We start from the raw sequence: 19676 nt of genomic DNA, 5'->3' as shown, positions 1-19676 counted from the left end.
TGTGTATGAACCAATTATTATCATTTAAAAATATAACTAATCAAAATAGCAGAGAAGTTCTGGATGTTTATATCCAAGTATCTGTCACTTATTTCTGTTTTCAGTGTAGTCAGCTACTTTTGTGTTTTCTTGCACCTGCCAATTGTAGCACATGTAGGTTTTATTGCTAATTCTCCTTTTGTTTAACAGACTGAGGTTGGCCTTGGAATTGATCATCATGATGTGTGTTCTATTTGAATGGTGCTAGTTTGCAGAAGTAGTTGAGAACACACTCCTGTAATGTTAGCATGTTTCTTCTAACCTTTTTCTGTACAGTTTTGAAGTTCTAAAGTTCTTTTTCTTTTAGGAAATGGTATCAGTAAGTTTATAATATTCATGTATCTATAGTTGCAGTAGTGGCTGCTGTTTGTGTGTACCAAGTTATTATGAAGGGAGTTGGGTATTTGGAGCATTTAAGCAGTGGTACATCTCAGATGGTGTTAAACTGTAGAGCCATTAGGCTTTAACAATTTTTTTATATTTTAAGAGTTTGTAGTAAACGAATATTTCTTAGTAAACTAATGAAAGGAGCTTACTGGCTCTTTTGTTTAAAAACTATGCACATTTTGTTATACAGTGAACCATTAAAACATAATAAGAGATTAGAATGGATTTCTTTACAAGTGCTTAATTTGTAATTTCATATTTTAAGGTCAACGACATGCTTCAGTCACTGTTTAGATTTTTGCTATTGTTTTCAGAAAAATAGTCTGATGAACCCTAAAATGAAAATGTTGTAAAACAAAAGAAGGCATAATTAGTGTAGCCTGATTTTTAACAGATCCTGTAAAAATAATGTTAAAAATTTACAACATTGATAGCAAGTCAGTTTAAAAGTGTGCCTATATCCTAATTACACTGAAAAAAGGTAGAAATTACAGAAGAGAGGTATTATAGCCAATAGAAGGCTTAATTTTATGTGCTAATCCTGTATTACATCTGTCTTACATTTTATTGTGTGTATTTTACTGTTTTTCTTATTTGGCTTCACACGTACATGTATCTTACTTTGGTTTGTAGCTCCACTTATTGTCAACTTTCATGAGTGTGACAGTGTGCGTTAGCATTTTTATTGCGTGTGTGATTATGGTCTTTTTGGTGGTAGTTTTAGGGTCATGCTGTCTTAAAAGTGACTGTTAAATGTGCTTGCAAGTCAGAAACTTTGGACTCCAGTTTTTTGTTTTTGTTGTTTTGATTTTTTTTTTTAACTGTGAAGGAAATAAACTCAACGTGAGGTTTTTGTGTTTTTAGTTGTCAGCAATTTTCTTGAATGTGGACTTGAGTTGATTTCATTTAGTTTTATTTCTGCTATCATCACATTCATTTGCAAGATTTTAAGAGAAATATTATTGAAACAATGGAATTGGTCACTTTACAAAAGTTTAATAATATTCTAGTGTACTTTAGTGATATATTAGGATGGTTTAAAAGATAAAACTGAAAATGTCAAAAGATAATTCCTTCATTTGTGTATCTTAATTGGCAGTTGTCTCTGAATTTTACTGGCAGGGACTTTGTAGTGTTTGCCAAGAAATTAAAGATATCCTTATAAGGGAGGAGGAGATATTGAATATCAGTGGGAATCTTTAATTTTTGTTAAAAGTTAGTTCTATTCTTTTGAATACGTGATTTACTTTGGAAGCCATTCTGGTTGTGGTAACTGCTTGTTTTAGTATAAAGCAAATTGAATATCCAGTTTCTTTCTTCTAAGTGCTGCCTTTGAACTGAACTTCAGTTATACTGTATGCTTGTTCTTATCATTTCAGTTAAAACTAAGTGTATCTTTATGATATATTGTATCTCTAAATGAATTTATCTTAATAAGATTTTTGAACCATGTTACATGAAATGTTTACATGATTTTTCATAAAATTAAGCTGAGAAAATGGGTAAATTTATATTAAAATATCAAAATATTTTTGTAAATTTTAATGGAGCTACATGTAAATATACTTTCATCAGAAACAAGTAGTTACACATTTTCATAATGAATAAATATTATTGGTATTTGGGGCAAAGACTATTGTGGTTTTCTTTATTAATGTGGAATGCAAACCTCTGGAGATATCATAGATAGGCTAAATTATTAGATAGTGTTTCATTACTTTCCCAAGGTCTGGCTGTTCCAAAAATGATTCTTGAAATAACATCATTTCCAAATGTATTTCAAGCTTATAAAGTGTTGGCTGGTGGTAATTATTTTAAAGAGAGAACCACAATACTTATAGAATTTTCCTGTCCTTTTCCTTAAAAGGAACAGAATAAATAAACCTTAACCATTCCCAAAGTAGAATTGCTACTTATAGAAAATGATATGTTATAGTACCATCTGTTGAAAAGTTTAGCAATTTTTATCATGATTAATAATTAGCATACTTTTTGTGTATTAAGTAAAAATGTTGCTCTGAAAAATCTATTCCTTGGTATTGCTATACTTTTCAAGAGAATGTTCTGTGTATATTAGTTTTGGCTGTCAGAGATACTTGCTTTTTGCTTTATACTGTATACCTAAATCCTCTGCAGATGACTGATATGTTCTAGACAGGAAGTGGTATGTAGGAGATATAGGAATGGGCTGAAGTATCCTTTATATTTGCCTTTGTATCTAGGGGAGTTGGAAATAGGCAAGAATGGAGAGAAATTTTGTATGGCAGTACACAGAATTTTGCAAGTTTATTGTGAGCCCTGCAGCAATCCGATGCATTTTAGTTACTGGTAAGTTTGTTAAATTATGTTTGAAAATGTACCTCTTCGAAGATGGCCATCTATTTACTATTGCGTCCATCATGTCAAATATACCTAGTTTTAAAAGTTTTTTTTTTAAAGATCTGCTATTACTATTGTATTGAGTTTCAGGTGTGAGTTAAAAATATTTTGGTCAGTGAATGCATTTGGCTTTTAAATCGTTATCCTGGTTTATACTGAAGATAAATTACATTCTCTATATAGCATAGTTTTGTATTAATATTTTGGAATTTTAACAAAATTTATAGCTCCATTTTGTAATGGAATTATCTGATATTTAGAGTTCGGAATTAATTCCTTAGATATTTGAGAATTGGGGTTTTTTGTGATATGAAAGAATAAAAAATTCATTTTGTCTTTGTAATTGTATATGGCTCTACATAATCTACATAGGAGGGTGATATATGTCAGAAATAACTTTTCATCTATTTTCACGTATCATATGGACCATCCTGGGGCATTTATAGGTTTTGATTTTTGATTTTGGCAGTACACGTTTAGGAATCCACTTCTTGCCTAAATCACTAACTTGGGTGTGGGTAAGAATTCTGTGAACGGGTTAGGACGTTGGTAATCACTGTGCATTATTTTTCTTCAGTTTTTTTCAAACATTTAGGAATAATTGTTATATGTAACATACTCCTTAAGCAGTTGTTTGTGAAGTGACCTTGACTTGGATTTGATTCATTGAAAATAGACTAGGTTGCATAATAGCTGTATTTCCTTACAGACAGAATTACTTTAAAAATTCCCAAGGGATTCTTCCATGCTTTGTGTTTTCGCTTATAAATATCTATTTTTGACTTAAGGACAGAGTAAAAGGATATAATGAATTCATTGTTAATTTCTTTTTTTTGGTGTGATTTTAAAGATATAGAGCCAGTTAAAATAATGAGATTTTAATTACCTGTGATGAAATATTTTAGTTTTGGATACATATATATTTAGCTGATGTCAAGTAGTCAATTAAACTATCAATTCTTATATTAATACTAGTGATAATTTTGCTGTTCATTGTTGTCTTGAGAGCATTTGTGACTTAAAAAAAATAACTATGTTATCAGAAAAATATGCTGTTGATCTTGTTGAAACCAGAAGAAGAATAAATCAGATTAGGGTAACTTCAGATTGCTTTTGGGCCTTAGTCATTTTTAAATTTTTCTCATTAGCAAATTTTCTCGATTACTTGTAACAGTGAATACTTGGGCAGTTAAATGAAGCATATTTATAAATTTATGGTTTTACCCTTTCTTCTGAGTATAACTATGCAATTTAGGCTATATTTAAAGCATTGAAGATTCTAATTCCTGATAAAGAATGGTTTACAGCAATTTATTATAAACTGTATTGTTCATGTACAAATAAGAAGGATATTTTTCAATTTTAGGAAATCTATATTCATGTAGCAATGCCATTGATTGAATTAATCACACGTAACTTTGTTCAGTTGTTCATTACCAAAGTTTAATTCAGTGTGCTTGTTTGTTTTCCTTGTGTTGCTTCATTCAGTCATTCAACAGCCATATCAAGTATATAATCTTTGGAGCATATCTTTGTGTGTTTTTATGTGTTTGTGTATGTAGTAATTAATTGCTACTTTTCATTTCAGTATTACACAAATATTTCTCCCCCTTTGTCATGAATTTTTCTGAGGGCATACCAGATACAAGTGACATGTTATACGTTTTCCTGGACTTTATTCTAGTGAAAGTCTTTTTGATAAAAATTATATTTAAAAATAGGTGTGTTCATCAAGAGAGATATTTCACACATATTTAAAATTCCCCAGCACAGATTATTATTCAAAAAAGAATTATGATGAAGTTTTTATCATGAAAAATGACATGCATCTGTTTGTTAAATGTACTCGAAGCAGGATGTATATGTGTATATGCACAAACACACACACACACATATAAGTAAAGATATACTAACCTACTGTGAAATATAACACCATTTGGTTATGGTTGTAAGGGGAAAAGCTTTTATATTAGTGAAAAATACATTCTTGTATAATACAAGATAAATTATTGTTTTTTAATAATAGAATACTAAAATGAAATACTGTATGATAAACATTTGATGATTACATAATGAAATTGTCTGTACTTTACATGCAGTGCTACTCTTTTGGCATTCCTGGTTGAACTACTTAAAAGTTCAGTAGCCATGCAAGAACAGATGCTGGGTGGAAAAGGCTTTTTAGTCATTGGCTACTTACTTGAAAAGGTAAGTGATACATATTAATGCTTCCTTTATGCAGCTTTAAAAATTGGAAAACCATGACTAGTTAATTACATTTTTTGTTGTTTCCTTGGTTGACTTTGGGGTAGTCCTATTGTTTGCTCTCACAAGCCATTATGTACTTAATTATAAGTATAGATGTGGAATGAAGCAAAATATTAAATGCGCATTTATGAAATATGCCACACAGAAAAACATGTGATCTCCTTTAATGGTAACAAAAAATAAAAAATTAGAAATAGGAAGTGCCTTAATTGAAGTTAAAAATTAACAATGAAAAGAAAAAGAAAAAAAAAAGTATCTGTAATTCTGAATTGGTATTGCTGCAAATGGAGTTCTGCCAAACTTTGTTTTATACTTTTGTCAAACTAGTGGTTAAGCACGTTACACTACTGTAGTTTCAATGATCTGTGATTATTGTAACATATTGTGTATGACTGAAATGATTATTTTTGATTATAATTTATATAGCCCTTAACTGTAATGTTACATGAAAAACTAAAAAAGAAAAAAAGAAACAGGAGAAGGGACATTGGGATGAAGGGGGCGGGGAGCAGAAAATGACAAAGAAGGGAATATCATTATATTAGAAATATGTCTGTGAACTATATTGAATTTCCTCTGTAAATATCATAATGACATGAAAAGCTTAAACACGATTAAAAAAATTCTGTGTGAAATAGCAACTAAAAAAATATTGCGTTAGTAATTTTATTCAATTTAAATGTCTTCTATTAATTTTTTCAGAGTATTTCTGTGCCAACCTTATGCTTACGCAGAATTCCTAAGAAATATAATTTTATTTAGTTTACCTGATTTTTAGTTGCATGTTTTATTTTTTCATTATAACTTTGAATCATTTTTATTGACAGAAACAAGATTCAGTGCTCTTTGTTTCTATTCTCAGTGATTTATATACTTAAGGTAGCTGCCTAAAATTAATATGTAATATAGATGTTCTCATTAGATGGGCTTAGTTTTTCCATTTTGTGACATCTATTCCTATTTTTTACTTATGGGCTCCTTTGCTTATGTTATCACTTTACTGAATGCTGAATTTTAGATGATGGTTTTCCAAGAGTTTACTTTTGTTACTTAATATCTTTTGAAATTTAAAGTAAGAGTTCATAAATCGTAAGCTTAATTTTTCAAAGGTATTCCTATCCCAGGACTTTGAAATCTTTTCTTGTCATGTTACTTAAATAATCAGCTGCTTTGAAAAGAAACAGAAGAAAAAAAAAACAACTTGGGTAATAACAAGATTTCAAAAATGAGGAGTAAGGATAATTTTTTACTTGGGGGATAAAACTGGGAAGACTTTTGGAAGTAGTTTTCATTTCATCTTCAGTGTGTTAATATTTGAGTTACTTGTAAGTGAAACACGTGCTGTTGTTTGTTTCATGATTGAGAGTTGGTAAATTGATAGCAGCCTCATTGATAGCGTTTCTACATTGAGTTTGTTTTTTGGTAACATTAAGGACTTCACTAGGACAATGGTTTATTTACTGAGAAATTGAATGCTGTTTTCCTGTGTTTGATGTGTTTGAAATTATTTCATGAATTATTTGATAACTGTATCATATATGAAGTAGGTACTGAAATAAGTGCCTTTGTCAGATTAGTGTAAATGACATTATTAGTTCTAAGTCCACTGCTTTTATACACTTTTTTTTCTGTATACTGTTTGTTTTTTTAGCATAAGTATACATTATTTTACACTTAAAACTTAAAATTAAAAATATTACTAAAGTTTTCAAATCAAATAGATAAATTTTTTTTCACAAGAGTAATTGAAAAGTAAGTGTCCTTTAAATTAGGCTGTCAGTATAGTGGGGACAAAGTGTACATCAAAAAGTTCATGGAAATTAAATTAAAAAGAAATTTATTTTGCTACAAAAACAACTTGTACGTCACTAAATATAAGTTTTATATTGTAAGTTTTCATAATATAAATTTTATATTTTAAGTTTCCAATGCCATTTGAATTGCCCACTTTATTATCCCATTTTGGTATTAATTTGCCTATTTTCAAAGTGAGATTAAACATACATGCATACCTACCCACACAGATACACACATATGATATTTGTCTTTTCTCTCCTGTGAAGTGCTTGTTCATGTCCTGTAACAATTCTTCCTGTATTCCCGTAGACACCCATTGCTACATAATATATAATTTGCATTTGTGTCTTTATGATTATCCCTGTTCTAGATTTTCATGTAAGTAAAATCAGTTTACTTTTGCTTTTACATAGTTTTAGTTTGTGTTACATAATTTTGTCTAATCAAGATTGCACAGTTCATCATGTGATAGTAAATGTCAGAACTTTATTATTGTTACTGAATATTTTATTGTATAAATGCATATACACTATTTTAATTATAAATAAACTCATAATCAGTCAGACATCTGTCGTACTACCATCTGCTATTTATTATGATCAATGCTACCATCACTATACATGCTCAAGTTTTATGTGAAATTGTGTTTTCATTTCTCTTGAATAGACGATACTAAGGGAGTTCATTTTCAACATGCTACGGGTCTGTCAGGCCTTAGCCCATTGTAAGTTAAGGCACATGTGATGCATCTTGGCTGGCCCTAGTCCACTTATTGAAAAGGTGATTTTCTTCTGCGTTGTAATCAGATATTTGCTATAAATCAGATGACCATGTACTCACTTGAGTAGAGTTTTCTTGTTAAAAGTAGTTTAGACTGTATAGCAAGATCTTTGTGTAGGTTTTCAGTACATCTTAATGGTATGTTGTTATTCTCCAAGATTGGCTCGACTATTCTTGGGTCTGCATTTTCATATGCATCAGTTTGTCAGTCTCCAACTCAAAATGCTAGCAAAATGCTAGAAATTTTATTATATTAAGAGGACAGTTTTACTTATGAACAGGAAGATTTACTTACGAACAGGAAGATTGAGTCCTCCTGTTCATAAATATACTTGTGATTTGTTTTGCTCTTCCTTTGTATTATACCACATAGAAAGCTCGCTGTCTGATTTATTACTCTCTCATTGATTCTTTCACAATTAAAATTTCTGATTTGCCAGGCATCCATAGAAACAAAACTTATTTTTAAATTGAACTTTGACAGCTCAATCTTGCTTCTCCTTTGTTCTAATAGTCTGTAGGTTTTTCAGAATTTAAGAATTTTTCGTCATTTAAAAATGATGAGTTTGTCTTTTCCTTTCTAAAGTTTATTCTTTTTCTTGCTCCTTGTTTTATTGTGTTATCTAAGACTCTGTATGGTCTAAGTTTTGTTGTTATACATCATATTCTTTGTCTCATAATGTTTTTTTTTATTAATTATTTTGCATTATGTGACATAGGCTCTGGGAATCCCCCCTCATAATGTTTTTAACAAGTAGTCAATGATACTTACTGTAGATTATTCATCATAGATTCTCAAATCAAGTTAAAGGAATGTTTCTAGTTTGCTAATAGTTTTTTTATCATAAACAGGTACTGAATCTTATCAAATACTGTTTTTTGCATTGCTGGGAAAAATTTTGACATTAGCATATTTTAATCAATTTGGTGAATTTGCATTAATTAGTTATTATATTTCCATATATGTATATAAATATAAGCTTCCTTATATTTCTGAGTATCATTTTTGTAGCCTCAATTAGTAATTACTAATTACTCTCAAATGTTTCTCCCTTCTAAGTTCCACTTGAATGTTCAGTAATCTTTACAAATCTGAATTATATAAACTATTTCTTTTAACATTCCTCTCAGATCTTTTGTCACACAACCTTCTTTATCTTGGTCCGTGGCGTTGTCATTCAGTGGACAATACAGATTAGACCCCTAATCTTTACTTACTCTTCCTCACAGATACTGAATCCAAACTAGCAACCAGTTATGCTGCCTTACTTTCAGAACATATTCAGAATAAATTATTATTTTCTACTCACTACTCTGCTCCTTTTTATCACCATTGACAACATCACAGAGCAAATTGTATTCCTCCATCATTGTTATTTTGCATCTGTTTTTTGTTTGCAGTTAGTCTTGCCCTTAAATAAAGTACCATATCTTATTACTCACCACTCTTATACTGAGACCTTAGGTCTTACAACCCTAACATAGCTTTTCTCACTCTCGTACTTTCTTTGTTTCAGCCATACCAAGGCCTCTTTGCCTTTCCATTAAAAACTGAAATGGTAAGCATATGTCCATCTCAGGTCCTTTACCGTTTCTTTTCCCAATGTTTCTGATGATACTTACATGGATCATTCTACAGAAAATAGGATCAGTCCTTTCCATAATCATTACTATCTTCCCACCCTGCTGTTTGCTATTTGCTTATTACAATGTGCTTTATGATTTTTAAAATTTTCTTCTTTTTTCTACTAGCATTTAGATTTTTATCAAAGTGGGGAGCAACAATTTTCTTGTTTCCTTATTGTATATTCTCAGCTCCTGTAACTATACCTGTCCCAATAAATTTGCTGAATTAAGTTGAATAACTGAAAATATCTTGAATTCTTGCATTTGTACATCTAGGAGTAAAGTACCTGACTGCAGTATTCTTTGTAATACAGCAGTGTAGTGTAGTAAACTGACCTCAAGGAGTGAGGCCAGGTAAATAAATACCTCAACTGCATTTTTCTTCTTGTGCTTTAATCTCCTGCTAATGTCTCCAGCTAGTGAAACCTAACTGGAAATTGATGAGGGAAAGAGCTATCCTAAACATAGAAGAAAAGTAGGGAAAGTTGCAGGGTCAAGGAGACAAGTTCACTAAGATGAGCTTCAGAACTGGCTGATTTGCATCTCAATTGTGGCATTAGCGACCATATTTTGCCTACATCTCTGCCTCTCCACCTAAAATGTCAATTTTTTTGCTAATTCTGGAGGCTTTTGTGGTCAAAGGCAGACTTTCAGGGGAACTTGCTGCTGTAGATCTTCATATCCAGCAGGAGAGGAAGAGCATTTTTTTTTTCTACCAATTAATGAACAACACTCTATCCTCCAATTTGATTTATAGTTTTGGGTCTTGGGATACTTTTCATCAAGAGTTGTGGCCAAAAATTGCTGGATTTTAATGCTGGCTCTCTGAAATCGTTATTGTTTTCCTTTACACCTCGCCCTTGACACACACCACCAACACGCAAAACATAATAAATGGCTGCTGCCATTACATTGTAGGCTCCCAGATAGATGTCATTGGAGTCCCAGCTGCCCCAGTTCCGATCCACTTCCCTAGTGATGGCCTGGGAAAGCAGGGAAGGAAGGCTTAAGACCTTGAGCCTCTACACTTAATATGAAACCTGGAAGAAGCTCCAGGCTCCTGGCTTTGGATCTGCTCAGCCATATTGGGAGTGAAGCAGTGAATGGAACTTTTTCTATCTCTGTTTCTCTTTCCTGTCATTCTAATGAAAGTATATCTTAACAACAACAAAAGAGTTATTATGAGTGGTTTAGAATTTATGAAACTCACTCTTGCAATCAAGGCCAGAGTAAAACACATGTTAGATTTGACCTTTTCATGATATACTTCAGTAATATTCATGACATACTGCGTGATACTCTTCAATAAAAATGCGCATTTACTGCAACTTATTTATTGTGTACTGCTTTAAATTTTGTCAAGATTGATGGTTACTGAGTCAAAGTTTCTCCTTTTAAACAATAAGTACACCTATTCAGCTTAGTTAATTTTGATATATTTAACTTTTTCTAACTGCTAAGGTTCTACCTGCAAAAGGCTCATTCATGTCTTGTGTTTATTAAGTATTTCTAATTAATTCTAAATGTAAATTAGGTATTCCATGGCCACACAAACTATAGTCTTTTAGTTGAAACTTCAGAGCTTACATTTCGTATGAGAAATGCATTGAGTTTCTAATGTTTATACATCTATAACCATAAACTATCCAAGTATAAATATTTTAGAGTATCTTTGAGAAAATGAAAGCAAATACTAAATCAGAAAAACATTTTAAAGCAATAAATCAAAGTAAACGTATTAGGAAACAGATGTGTATGTCTGCTTTCATGTTTTCTTTTTCTGTTTGTGTTTTTCCTTATCTGCTCTTAGGCTGTTCTTGATTTGACATGAATTCAGATAACATTTACTGAAGATTTAGTGTAGCAAATGGCAAAGTGAAAGTTGAATAAGATAGCATGCATGCTTTCCTATATCAGGAATAAGGGGATTTGAGATACTGATAGTTCTTTATGGAATAAGGAATCCGTATTGTTTATAAATAAAGGCAACATGTCTCCATTGAAGAGAACATTCACTTAATGTTTAGGTCATTATTAATAGGACAATCAGAACATAATGCTAGAAAAAAATCAGTTTTTGTTTGCATTTGATTTGTTTGAAGTGGGAGGGAAAAAGGAAGAGGAGGGTGGGAGGGAAGAAGAGAATGAGAGAAAGTAGAGCTGTAGTGCAAATTCAGACACACCATTTTGGGATGTGGGCATCCATGCAGCATCTTAAGTACTGGGCCGAATGTTTGCCTCAAAAACTGATATCCAATGTAATTAATTAACGATTTGTTTTTACTAATCTGGCAGGACTTAGGTGATATATTTACTGTACTTTTTATGATATGTAGTTCAAAACATCTCTAAATTATAAATTAGATACTCAAATGAATGTATTATAATGGTTAAACTAATTTTATATTATACATTAGTGTTAGTTTTACAAGCACATGATCGGTATCCTCATAGCTGAACATTTATGTAGGTACAGGATCTGATTGTAATGTGTTCCAGAGTTTTAAGTATAAAAGCATGATCGATCATATTCTTGACATCATTATAATTGTGAAAAATTGAATATATAATAGAAGCTATTTGAAATTATCACCAGTGAAGGAAATAATGAAGTTTTGCATAAATGTTGAATTCATGTTTTACTTTTATTCTTATATATATGAATAAAACATTCTAGAATTACAGTAGTGCATATTTTCTTTTAAAGTTTTAAATTTTATTTGTAAAGCGTATTAATTCAGCTAGTTTGTCATGATTGTTTCTTCCACTATTTTGTAAACTTTTCACATAAATTGCACTCTGAGATTGGTTTGAGTTTTGTAGGCAGCTGCTTGTATAAGCACAACTGGAAGTTTTGTCAAACATACAATGCTATGAGTACAAATTTATTGTTAGCCTTATTTTTCATTAGAACAAAATAAATGCAGCCTCATAAAGTCATCTTGTACAAATATCTTTGCTCCATGTTTTTACATGTCCTTATTAATACACAATGTTACATATTTTGTCTTTTCCTTTTACTTCCTTTTTCTTGTCTTTTCCCCTGTAGATTAAGTTGAGGGCAAGGTTTTTTTTCAGTTTTGTTAACTGCTTTTTTCACAGTCCCAAAGAGAGTGCCTGGCTATTAGTAAGTACATGTATGTTTTCAGAATGTTTGAATGAAAGTGCTTGAGCTCTACCTTTAAGATTTGAGAAATGAATTTGGTGTATCGCAAGTTTACGTAGCATCGTGAAAAATGAAATGGAACAAAGTCATGTATTGAAATTAACCCAGAGAAATACTTTGAAAAAAAGTTGTTTAGTTTTGAATTCGAGAAAATGGATCTGTTTTCACCAGTCTTTATTGTTCTAATATTCCAATTCACACAGTGTTTTAGTTAAGGAGCAAAAATTTGAGTTTGTCACTCACTGGAAGTGTCAAAATGTATGAATTTTACATCAGATTTGAGCAGCTGAAATATAGATAAAAATACAAGGAAGAAAAATTGGCAAGATAATTTTAGTTCCTTTTAAATTTTATTTTCATATCCTGATATCTGAAATTCCATCGCTGGACAACAGGGAGAAGTACATGTTGTGAGATGCAATTTAGGTTTGAGTAGCAATTGATTAGTTATCCTAATGCTTGGAGGATAGTGATACTACTGCAAGAATTACCAGAAGAGGGAAAAAAAGAGTTTTGTAAAGCTATATTTTGAACATTTGATTTGGAATTACTTTTTTGAAAGTTTTTTTTTAATCTTATAACATTTCATTCTTATTTTTTGGATAGCATTGTGCAGTTGAAATATATTTGAAGTGTCATATGCAATTTAAGTTTTTCAGTAAAATGTTTTAGGTGAAATGAATCTTAATAATGTATTCCATTTAACTGATTGATTATACCTAAAATATTATTTAAACATGTATTCACTGAGACCTTTTATATTCTTTTTTCTTTATTCACAGCTATCAAAATCCAGTATGTAGGTCTCATAGCACATACATAACATTTTAAAGTAATCACATAAGGCTAATGGCCACTGTATTGGACTGGGTAGCTTTCAAATTTAATTTGACCCTTGAACCTTTGTGCCCTAATTAACTATGCAAAGATTTTCAAAATAAAGAAAAAAAGAAAAAAAATTAATTCTAAATTTGAAGCATCTCTTTCATTTGTAAATGCCATTAGTAATACCTCACATATTTTTGGTGGCAGCCAAAAATTGCTGATGGGAATCCTCAGATGATAGGTAGTGTTGCAAAGCTGTGAAAGTATTGTTATATCAAAGGAATGTGTATTACTGGAACAGACTGAGGAAATAATACTTGAAGCAAATGCTGAAGAATGATCTAAGACTCACGCAGGCTAAATAAGGGTAGTATATTCAGGAGAGTTAGATCTGCTTTTTTGAAAACTCTGCATTGTTCAGAAAGACTTCTGCTAAGGAAGGCACATTGTGTTTGTCAATGTGAAACTTATTTATAGCTTTTGAAAAGTGGTAGAATTAATGTATTTTCATTGGAGATGTTTGAGAGAAAGCATTCCTACTTCTTTAGATTCTCTTTTTTAAGTAGGTAGTGATTATTTAACTTTTAATTACCATGCATAAAACCTTGTGTTAGTACTTAGAAAAATGAGTAAAATTTTCCTTATTAATCAGTTATATAATTTCTTGAGTATGAGCTAAGAATAGCATTATTTAAACTGAGTAATTTGTAATCACCTAGAAAGATCTTCAGATTGCTTATAAGCTACCATTCAAATATTCTGAAATTCTAGTTTTCTTAATGTAATTATATTTTAATAGCTAAAACATATAATATATATATATATATACTCGTACTAAGTCAAAATTATGCTGATATTCTAGATATTTTTAGCTATTTCTGTTTTCTGTGTTCAGTCATCTAGAGTTCATATTACTAGAGCTGTGTTGGAGCAGTTTTTATCCTTTGCAAAGTACCTTGATGGTTTGTCTCATGGAGCCCCTTTGCTGAAACAGCTTTGTGATCACATTTTATTCAACCCTGCTATCTGGATACATACACCTGCAAAGGTATGCATTTTATCCAAATTCATTTTAGCTGAGTGCATTGTTACAGATTATTTGCACTGAGTCTAAAGTGTTTAGTAAAAAGCACTGAAAAATTTTAGCATATTCAGTAGCCAATCCAAGGCAATGGTTATTAATATCTGAGACCAAGGAGTAAGTACACAAGTATAAAGTAAGTAAAATTATAGTTGAAAAAGTAGGCAAGGTGTAACACTACATTCTAATGTCAGACTTTTCCAAGCGGGATAATGTGGTGTACCAATTACTGAGAGAATAAATGAACATAATTTGGAGGAAAAAATAATTGTATTGTGATTGCCATGATTATTTTGATTAGAAGTTTCTTTCATTTTAAACAAAGAACTTAGGAAATGATGTGAAAATAATTCTTCCTCTCTCTCTCTTTGAAAGAAATTGTTTCTAGATAGTAAGTTAAGATTCTTGCTATTTTGCTTACCATGATGTTGTTCTACAGTATACTCATAGAAATCAGTAAAAAAGGAAAATCTGATATTGAAATGTTTTACAGTATCTCATATATCCAGTTATAGAATATATGTTCTGATTTTTTCATGTTCATCTTCTCAACTTCTGGACTAACCTCAAATATGAAGTTTCTTGTCAACTCTGTGCATTCACATGTCTTCATAAGCAAATACAATGTCATTAGGTATAAACAATTGAGATTACATTATTTGGATATATGATACTGTTGCAGATATGTTGCAGCTGATTGTTGTAAATTTGTTCCTATGAAGAAATATAGGTATTTGTGCTAATAACATGTGCTTGACTTGAGGGTTTTAATCTACTTGACATTCAGACAATTGACCTTTGTCTTATTAGTTTCAGTTATTTGATCATTTTATTTCATTTGTCAGTAACTATTAGATAACCTGTGTTAAAATAACTTTTATGTAAATATGCCGATTTTAGTCTGTTATTTAAAATATAGCATTGGATATATTCTGTTTAACCTTATTATCAAAAGTCATCTCTGACTTTGCTAGTTGGCTTTTTGTTAAATTGTGTAATAGTATATATATTCTTTTTATATTTAAACACGAGATATTTTAAATTCATTACATTGATCTGTGAACATTCTGTGTTAGGTTCAACTCTCCCTCTATACATATTTGTCTGCTGAATTTATTGGAACTGCTACCATCTACACCACCATACGCAGAGTAGGAACAGTATTACAGCTAATGCACACGTTAAAATATTACTACTGGGTTATTAATCCTGCTGACAGTAGTGGCATTACACCTAAAGGATTAGGTAAGTATAGTTCTACCTCTGTGTTTACACTTTCCTATTAGTGTGTCCCGAGTATTACTACATTGAATAGATGTATATTAAATAGATGTATATTAAATAGATACTAAATTGAATAGATATTTATTAAATTATCATGAAAATATGTTTCTTTTTTGTAGTGGACTGGTGTATTGAAAATTGTTAATGTTTATAAAGAAAGAAATGTATAATTTTTCAGTATTATTTTGGTATAAGGCAGGTTAAAATAAACATTAGGCTTCACCTTAGCCTCTGTGCTTTCTTTGTGATTCAGGAAGATATGCATATAATATTAAATATGTGATTGCTCTTGTGTATGGCTAGTGTGTTTCCGTATGTTGATGTTAAAATTTTTAAATTATTATGTTCTTTGTATTTTTTCTCCAATATCACCTATTAGCAATGTTGAAGAAAACAATTTAATTACTTCATGCTTTTTTCTTAGTTTTTAAAATGTTGCCATTTTTCTAATTATTTTAAGATATACATGCAGTAGATATTAAGTGCATAAAGACATTGTTTGTGGGCTAAACCCAAGGTATAATTACAAATTTGACATACTTCTACCGTTTCTTGTTCATTAACTTTTGTAGGTATTTTATCTTCGTTCTAGAGTTGAGATTTGTTTGATGTTTTTGTTACATTTTTACCTCAGTTCTTTTTTTTTTATTAATTATTTTGCATTATGTTACAGTTTCATAGGCTCTGGGAATCCCCCCCCCCGCCCCTCCCCCCTGGTGGCTTCCTCCACCTTGATGCAGTATTACAGTTCAAATTCAATCAAGATTCCTTCCTTGTAAATATATACCAAGTAGAAAGTCCAGCTATTTATTGTCCAGATGGGTTGAACAGTCTCTTGGGGAGACCACTTCTGGTCCGTTGTTAGAGCGGCAGAATATCATCCCATTCAACCAAGAGTCCCGACATAACATCAACAGCAATTTGCAACATTATGGAATTGACATGGTTGTGAGTAACCAGTGTGTTACAAAAAAAAAAAAAAAAAAAAAAAAAGAAAGCAAGTTCTTAACCACAACCTATGATTAGCCCATTGACATTTCAGTTTTAGTTTTATATACAGAACCGACTGCTATATACCTTAAAATGGCTGTAAGGTACCATTCAGCTGTCTCGTGTCTATTTCATTTTAGTATTTAGCCATTTGTTGTGTTGAAGTATAATTTTGCTGATCTTGGCAGATTTTAGGGTGATCTAGACTGACTTGTAACTCTGACAAGACATTTGTTGACAATTAAGGTGCTGAACATTGTTTTGTTTGTTTTTGGGGGGGTGTGTGCAGGGAAATCCCCAACACCATGGTGAGGAGTGACTAATCTTTGTGTCCCACCCAGCGAGGCATGAGCCAATCCACACCAGCTCTTTCCTGTCAGATTCCAGGCTCTACTTTTTGTTTGTCTATTTATTTTAGGTTTTTTTAGTTTGTATGATTGTTTGCTATGAGCGGTTTTCGGAGCGATCCCAATGGTCATCGCGAGAGGGTGGGGGTCCAGAGGTGGAGCCAGGTTCAGACCAGAGAAAGCTCTCCTCCCTGGTCCCAAAGGACGTTTATCGTTCTGTTTCTGTGAACCGCTCGGGGCTTCTGGTTGTCTTTCCGGTGACGTTGGCCTCTGCACGGTAGTGTTTGGACTTCTTCCATCTCCTGTGGAAGCTCCGGTTGAGGGTGGGTGACCTCAGAGTACTCAGCCTCCGAGGGCATCCAATTCCCTGTGGTCGCCTAGGCAGTTGGGATGTAGTCCTTGTTGCTCGTATTAATAGTTTGTGGTGGAGGTCTGGGAGTCTTCATGGTTGGGATCCAAGCTTCCTCCTTACCACCTGCTCCACCCTGGAGTGCCCTCCTGCTCCACGCACATGACCTCCTGTTAAGAGGTTGTCAGGATCGCAGCCGGTTCCCCCCTCATGCATTGTTATAGTAGTTTTACTATTGTTTAGTGCCGTTTTGAATCTGTTGTCTATGAATTACCAGATTTGATCTTGATAGGCTATATTGTACTTTTTCCTCACTCTTTTTATGGTCCTGAAAGACTTCCCTGCATTCCCCCCCATCACAGATTAACATAGCGTATTGAGGGTAAAGTAGGTGTTACAGTTTTTCAATGTAGATCTTAAGTATTTTGACATTAATTGTTGGTTTATAGTTTACATTGCATTATCTTATTACATTGGATACAGGTTGTTATAGATTGCACTATTATTACAATATACAGGTGCTATCTTCCAAGTTGTCATCTTATCATCTCAGATTAAGGCAAACATGTGGTATTTAACCTTTTGGGATTGGTTCATTTCTCTTAGCATGATGGATTCCAGTCGGGCCCATTTGTCCACAAAGAACTGCATTTTGTTTTTTTTAATAGCTGAGTAGTATTCCATAGAGTAGATGAACCATAGCTTTCTTATCCAGTCTTCTATTGATGGGCATTTTGGTTGCTTCCAGGTTTTTGCGATTGTAGATTGTGCTGCTATGAAATTAGGTGTGCATGTTGGTTTCTTGTGTAGGAGATGTTTTGGATATATCCCTAGGAGTGCTATTGCTGGATCATATGGAATGTTGATTTTCCGTTGTTTGAGTATTTGCCATAATGATTCCCATAGAGGCTGTACAAGTCTGCAGTCCCACCAGCAGTAGAGAAGGGTTCCCTTTTCCCTACATCCTCGCCAGCAAGTGTTGTTGGTTGGCGCCATCCTTACTGGAGTTAGGTGGTACCTCATTGCTGTCTTCATTTGGATTTCCCTTATTGCCAGGGAACTTGAGCATTTTTTCATATGCTTGTTTGCCATTTGGGTTTGTTCTTTTGTGAAATGTCTGCCCATTTCCCGTGCCCATTTCTTGAGCAGTTTGTTTGTTCTGGTGTTTTGGTTTCTCTGGAGTTCTTTGTATATTCTGGAAATCAGCCCTCTATCTCCTATGTCGTGTGCAAAGATCTTCTCCCATTCTGTAGGTTGTTTTTTTACTTTGTTGATTGTTTCCCTTGCTGTACAGAAACTTCTTAGTTTGATGAGGTCCCGATTGTTTATTTTGGTCTCAATTTCTACTGCTTTTGGAGTCTTTTTTAGGAAGTTTGGGCCTACTCCTAAATGTTGCAGTGTGTTTCCAACATTTTCTTCCAAAAGTTTGAAGGTTTCTGGATGTAGGTTTAGATCTTTTATCCATTTAGATTTGATCTTAGTGTATGGTGAGAGATGTGAGTCTATCTTTTTGTTTCTGCAGGCTATCAACCAGTTGTCCCAGCAGCATTTATTGAACAGACCTTTCCATTTGCTTGGATTGTTGTCTGTCTTTTTGTCAAAGATTAATTGACTGTATCTGTGTGGGTTTCCATCTGTTGTTTCTATTCTGTTCCACTGATCTTCCTCACTATCTTTGTGCCAGTACCAGGCTGTTTTGATAACCACCGCTCTATAGTATGTCCAGAGGTCCGGTACTGTGATTCCCTCTGATAAGTTCCTGTTCTTCAGAGTGGTTCTGGCTATTCGTGGTTTTTTGTGTTTCCAGATGAATCTGTGTATCATTTTTTCCAGTTCGATGAAGAATGCTTTGGGAAATTTGATTGGGATTGCATTGAATGTATATATTACTGTTGGTAGTATAGACATTTTGATGATATTAATTTTGCCTATCCAGGAGCATGGGATGTTGTTCCATGTTTTGTTTACCTCAGTTCTTTTTAGTAACCTGCAAGGATGTAGCCCTTGGGTTGTTTCTAAAGTTTTAATTTCAACAGATAGGGTGGTGGAGTCTTTAAATATGATTATTCACCACCCTCTTTTGTGAGTGAATGTCATTTCAATCCACTCTATTTTCTTGATTTATGAAAACGAGCCTTTCAGGAGCAGAATAGTCAGCATAGAGTCAAAGAGCTAACCAACATTGAATAAGCATACACCTTTTAAAAGTACAGGCAGAGGGTGGGTTGGAACCACCATCATTCAATTGGTTAAACCTTTCGAGAAAGATGCTAATGACATATTTTTAACTTTTGTTTTTCAGAAATGTTTTACCAGTAGATAATTTCGTCAGCTTGTGTCTTTTTATCTTATTTTGAG

At 32.4% G+C, this 19676-nt stretch overlaps 1 protein-coding gene across 8 annotated transcripts in view; it reads left to right on the top strand.

The window, feature by feature from the left end:
- The window catches only part of NBEA (neurobeachin), a 582506-nt gene that overhangs the window by 110254 nt on the left and 452576 nt on the right, over nucleotides 1–19676 (top strand). For 7 of the 8 annotated variants that reach the window (XM_058670864.1, XM_058670863.1, XM_058670859.1 and 4 more), the window contains exons 11-13: nucleotides 4905–5013; nucleotides 14163–14315; nucleotides 15425–15593. In XM_058670864.1, coding sequence (XP_058526847.1) covers nucleotides 4905–5013; nucleotides 14163–14315; nucleotides 15425–15593 — 431 coding nt within the window. Of the gene's footprint in view, nucleotides 1–2648; nucleotides 2755–4904; nucleotides 5014–14162; nucleotides 14316–15424; nucleotides 15594–19676 lie in introns of all 8 variants that reach the window. The other variant, XM_058670865.1, reaches the window with a different exon arrangement.

This window comes from Ochotona princeps, chromosome 12 (assembly GCF_030435755.1).
Source record: "Ochotona princeps isolate mOchPri1 chromosome 12, mOchPri1.hap1, whole genome shotgun sequence".
NCBI lineage: Eukaryota > Metazoa > Chordata > Mammalia > Lagomorpha > Ochotonidae > Ochotona > Ochotona princeps.
This window is presented reverse-complemented; position numbering and strand designations above follow the sequence as displayed.